We start from the raw sequence: 5,699 nt of genomic DNA on the forward strand, positions 1-5,699 counted from the left end.
GAGCAGTAGCGTTTCTATTAAATGTCGTGTGTACGGTACTTCAAATTTTTAGACAAGTTGATTTTGGATAGTGCAAAACTCGGCTTTTTGTGGTGGCTAGATTGTTATTTACATTCGATTGCTTGTGTTCGGCTTCTCGCTTCCATTGGTCTATTCTGTCTGTTCGTCTTTTTTTATTGTGATCTCCGCCGGCAGTGTTGAAGTCCTTTCTTCGTCGCCGTCGGGTGGGTACTTTGTGTTGTTGGGCGCACCGTTTGACGTTGTGTATCTCGAAGTGGGAGGGTGGTTGGCGAAGCATGGTGGCGGTTGTTTTGCGAGGGGAACTCTACTTGGAATTTGGGCCCGTGTACTGAACCTAGGAGGAGACCTTGTGTGAGTGTGGAATGTTTCGAGATTTTGCTGTGGAAGAGAGGAAGGAAGAGAGTAGTGGAGGTGGGAGAGATGGAAATGATGGAACCGTCTGTAATCTTCGACGGTCTGATTTTAGTATCAAGATTCGTGTCGCCTGGCTTTTTTTTTGTTCGCTATAGCATCTTAATAGACGTGTGAGGCACGGAACACCAGGCTCTACAGGCACCGACGTTGGAATTATAGAGGCACTGGTATCAACTCTGTGGATGCACAAATGTGTGGTGGCAGGGGCATGCATCTGAAGACTTACTCAGAGAGTCACGGGTGTGAAGTCTTTAGAGTTACGAGCGTGTGTCACCACGGGCACGTGAGAGTGATGCGTCGGGAAGTTTGGTAGTAGAGGCATCGGTGCGAATAGTACTCAGAGAGTATCGGTTGTGGGCCCACATGTGTGAAGTTTGTGCAGCATTGGTCGTGTGGTAGTAGCGGCGTGCGTCGGGAAAGGTGCGAGCAATAACATTTGTTACGTGCTTAATCGGACGATTTGACGGTTGCTTTTTCCCGGCAACCGCGAGCACTGCCACTCGGCGGTTGCCTCGACGCACAGCAACGACGAGCGCATGTCTTCCGCCCTCACTACCACGATGAGGCCGCGTCCAACCGCCTCCTCCACGACCCAGACCTTGGCACAAAAGGGCAACTGCGCTTCCATAGCCGCTCAATTCCGAAAACACTATTCCCGTCCCATCTCAACTAGCATCTCCTCACAATCTCTGTGTCAAGGCAGCCATCACTGGAGGAGCGTAATGGCGGAGGAACCATCTGCCAAGCGTCCCCGTGGTGAGACGTCCGACCAGAGCACCGAGGTCGACGACGTTCAGGTCCCCGGTCAGAAGCACGACTACAAAGTGCACCTCAAGGAGGTTAACATCCACGGCAAGGATAAGCTGGATGTCGTATGCACCAGCAATCCTGAGGAAGCCGACAAGATGATCAGCAGGATCCTGAAGAGGGTCTGCGGCTTGTACCCTCAGTACATTGGCGTTGATGTCGAGTATACCAGGGAGGACGAACCTCCGCAGAGGGCAGCGGTTCTACAGTTATGCGTGGAGGAACTCTGTCTGGTATATCACATCACCGCGGCAACAAAGTGGTGAACCATCCTACAGTTTCAACCTCTCCATGCTTCTGTTTAATTAGCTTTTCACCCTGAAATTTGATTAAATTGGTTTATTGACTTGATGTATCAGTGAAGTTTCTGAAGTAGATGCAGCAGAATAGATTTTGAACTTGACTGACCAGATCAGTTTATGTATTTGATGCACTAGATTAATTTATGGATTTGATGTACGCGATTATTTTCTGAACTTGATGTTCTAGTGTACTTTATGTTCTAGTGTAGTTTCTATATTTCATGTTCTAGTGTAGTTCAGTTTCTTGAATTGATGTGTTAACGTGGCTAAGAAGTAGATAGGTAATTGATTCAAGTGTAAATACCAAAAATTAAAATAACATGCTGTGCTGGTATTTTATTTCTGAACTCTGCATAGCAGTTTCTGAAATTTTTTCGTCCATGAATTATACGTACTATATAAGCATGTACTTGATCGATACTTGATGGATCCACCTTAAATGTGTCATCCCCCCTGCAGGCCCAAGAGCCTGCGCCCGTTCCTGGAGGAGGACAGGTTCTACACCTTTGTCGGCTTCAGTATTGGAGGTGACAAAGAGATGCTGCGAAGTTCTGGTTTGGAGATCAACCCCGACAAGTACATCGACATCCAGCGCAAATGGAGAGTTCCGTTCAAGGGAAGAAAGAGGTACCACTCTTTGGCTGATGTTGCAGGGAGCGTGATCCACCCATTCTACAAACAGATGAAGGACAAGATTAATAGGGTTGAAGACCATAAACTGTGGGGGACCAGCCCACTGCCAAATTACCTCATTGAGTATGCAGCGATAGATGCGTACGCCACCTACGAGTCATGGAAGAGAATTGAAAACATCAGAGAAGGTCTGGAGAGTGCAAAAGAGGCAGAGAAGAATTACGACGATCCTTACTACGGATACTAGCGATGACGAAAACATAGAAAACTGGTCGTGGAGTTGCTTGTGTTTATGCTTGTCCCTTCTATTGTATCAGGTTCGTAGTTTACTTCTGTTAGAACGAAGCAGTTTCTAATGTCATCTGTATCAGGTTAAACAAGTTTCCTTATGTCAAGTTGTAGTTTGTTTATGTGATTGAGCAAGTTATTTAGCTTGCTAAGTACTATGTTTATTCAGCAATCATGTGATTTTGATGTAGTAATGTTGCTTTTTACTCTAAAAACAACAAAATACAAAGCAATCTTTTTACGCTTAGTACAATTTAGTTGTGCACACAAGCACGACTTCTTGAGGAGTGGCAGGAGTGGCATGGGTCGGAATACGCAGTTAGAGAGGCACATGTTTGCAGTCTCTAGAGCCACCGGCGTGTGTTACTACAGGGGCCGGAGGCACGGAATGGAAGTCTCTACAGAAATGAAGGCATCACAAGCATCCAGAGGCACGTGGACGGAGTAGCAGAGTTGAGCTCCGAATACATAGTTACAGGGTCACGGTTTGGAAGTGTGCAGAGTCAAGGTTGTGCGACACCATGGGGCATGTAAGAGTCATGGCAAGTGTCATGTGAGAGAGGCACCTGGATCTAGGTACGCAAGGCACGGGATTGCGACTTCTCGATGCACGGGTATCAACGTTGTGGGTGCACAATAGTGTGGTCTCAGAGGCATGTGTTGGAATGCTCGGTTAGAGATGCACTGTTGTGATGTTTGTGAAGAGACATGGGCGTGGTACCGCGACCATGTAAGAGTCGCGGGGCGTGACACGTTAGGCACGTGGATGCAGTTACGGAAGGCACGGAGGTGAAGACCCAAGAGGCACGGAAGTGGGGTTTTTGTTGTTGCGAACAGCTACCAATCCTGTGGATGTTCAAAAGGGTGATACCAGAGGCATGCTTCCGAGTACGCAGTTAGGGAGTTACGGTTGTGAAGCCTCTATAGAGTCACGCGTGTCTGGCATCACGGGCATGGAGTGGTGTGGGGCTTTGAGAGGCATCACTGGCCCTTAACCCTCTGGATGCATGGTGGTGTGGTAGGAGAGGCTTGCTTGCTAATACTGAGGTAGGAAGGCACCATTGTGGATGCCCAGGTGTGTGGTCTCTAACGGCACGAGTGGGTGGCACCACATTTGTTTGAATACTTATTTAGAGAGTCACGTTTGTACTCACGCCAGATTCATGCTGTAGGTTGGTGGCATTCGGCAGCACACGGTTGCAGAGAGGGGGAATGTTTGTGAAACATCAAAGTCACCGGCGGTCACGCGTGAGTAGTATGTAGAGTCACGGCGTGTCGACGTGACGCACGTATGTCTAGGGACGGACTTGGGGCTTTATGGGGCATGGTCATCAACCGGCTGGATCGATAGTTGTGAAGTGTCTAGGGGCACCGGCTTGTGTTCGAATGCTTGGTTACTGAAGAATCAAGGAACTACATGAATAAAAAGAGTCTGTTGCTTCATTTTACAGTATGATGTGCGGTTAAACCGTCTTATGATGTTTCGATGGAGCTAGGCTCGTTCGCTTATCAACAACTTTTTGTTCTGTGATGTCGTCGTAGATCTTTCTAATCTCATCGCCCATTTCGCTGGGTTCGATTGTATTCTGATCGCTAAATAGTAGCCTGCACTGTTGTTGTGCTTTCCATTGTTCCGTGCCATCCTATAAAAAGTTCAGTGAAAAAAAGGAGAAGAAACACATCAGTATCAGGTCATGCAGTTGTATGATATCTAGCAGATTTATTGCGAGTTTTAAGCGAAAACTTACGTCGAAATTATCTATCTCTTCGACGAAGTGGTTGCCATCAAAGAGATGCGCGAACCTTAGAACAACAAACGAGGTTTCACCTTTGTTCACCTTTGGAACGCCCTGTAAAAATTGAACATCCCATCTAGTATTTTCCTTTTCGAATTTTTCACCCAGTAATATTTCGTATACTTGTTTAAACCTGGGAACCTGGGAATTGCATTTTGTTTTTGTTTTAGAGAGACATGTAGTGTAATTTGTAAAACTGAAAGATGGCATTGTTTACAATTCTTACCAGTTTTTCTTTATGGTTGTGGTATTTGTTATGCTCCTTTTCTTTGATGGCTTCGTTGATTTCCATGTTAGCAATCTGCTTAATTAGTTTGCCATCATGCACGTGTCGATCACGTTGATTTTTCAGGTATTCTTGCCTCTTCAATTCTTCAAGAGAGGTTTCTTCAGGTTTGATGATTTGAAGCTTCCTTCTATATCTGTCGAGCACGAATAGTGTGTATCGGTCTTCCTTTTCAAATGGCATGAATACCTGTGGTACAAAAGTTTTATTGTTAGAGGAGAGTTTAGAATATAGTATTCTATTTGAAATGCTTATTTTTATTTTGTTGTATGGAAAACGCTATTACCATTTTTGCTGTTTTGAGCTTCTCTGATTGACATTTCTTAAGGAACAAAGGAACCAAGGCATCCTTTTCTCGTGTGAAATCATCTCTGAAGTTCTTCATAGATTTTCTTTTATCCTTTAAACCCAGAATATGCTGCAGGCAACAAATAAAAAACGATAAAAATGAGTTAGAAAAAATAGATCGGTACCAAGAGATTAAACAATAGTTGGAAAAAGATGAGTTTATATGATCACTGTGATTTTTTTTGAAATTTTCCTCTGCAAAGCTTGGGCCTAATAATAGTCTATGTCTTTTGTGTATAGTTTGGTTGCTGCTTTCCCATGCTTCAGCTAACTCATCGAGCACCTTCTTTTCCATTCCTTGACGTTTTTTCTTGTTGGAGGCCCAAATATTTCCTTTAGCTTTGATCCAGTAAGAGTTGTGCTTTTGCTCTATGGTTGATCTCTCGAGAATACTACTTTTCTGCTTACATACAGGGCAGTAGAAGAAATTTTTGTTGAGATAGTCATTAACTAAGTAAGCTGATAAACAGGAATTTAAGGTTCTTTCCAGTTTCCTTTCTTATTTGTGTGATTGCTGCCTAACTTTAACTAATTTGAGGTGTAAAAGGAACCAAGTTACCTTTTGAATTCATCCTGCCATGTGTCACTCATGACTATGTTGTAGAGCTCGTTTGCCTTATCACCGTGTAGAAACGAATGCCGGTGTTGCGGGTATTTCTTGCTGCTCTCTGATTGATGCTGGTTTTTTTCGTCTCGCTCTGTCAAAGCAGATAAAAAATTATGGCTGTTGTTTCTAAAAGAAATATTTGAAGCTCTAGTAATGTTGAATGATGGTAAAAATGAAAATAGTTATATTACCTTTCA

At 44.3% G+C, this 5,699-nt stretch overlaps 1 protein-coding gene across 1 annotated transcript; it reads left to right on the forward strand.

The window, feature by feature from the left end:
* Positions 1–1,157: 1,157 nt before the first annotated feature.
* On the forward strand, positions 1,158–2,424 carry LOC120972836 (uncharacterized). The gene is made up of 2 exons (XM_040398376.1): positions 1,158–1,504; positions 2,004–2,424. The coding sequence occupies exons 1-2, from the start codon at positions 1,158–1,160 to the stop codon at positions 2,422–2,424; spliced, it is 768 nt and encodes a 255-aa protein (XP_040254310.1).
* The last annotated feature ends 3,275 nt before the right edge of the window (positions 2,425–5,699 follow it).

The sequence above is a fragment of the Aegilops tauschii genome, chromosome 1 (assembly GCF_002575655.3).
Source record: "Aegilops tauschii subsp. strangulata cultivar AL8/78 chromosome 1, Aet v6.0, whole genome shotgun sequence".
Taxonomy (NCBI): domain Eukaryota; kingdom Viridiplantae; phylum Streptophyta; class Magnoliopsida; order Poales; family Poaceae; genus Aegilops; species Aegilops tauschii.

Coding starts and splice junctions, on each gene's coding strand:
- LOC120972836 (XM_040398376.1), top strand. CDS start 1,158: ATGGCGGAGGAACCATCTGCCAAGCGTCCCCGTGGTGAGACGTCCGAC. Junction 1,505..2,003: donor ATCACCGCGGCAACAAAGTG/GTGAACCATCCT, acceptor TCCCCCCTGCAG/GCCCAAGAGCCTGCGCCCGT.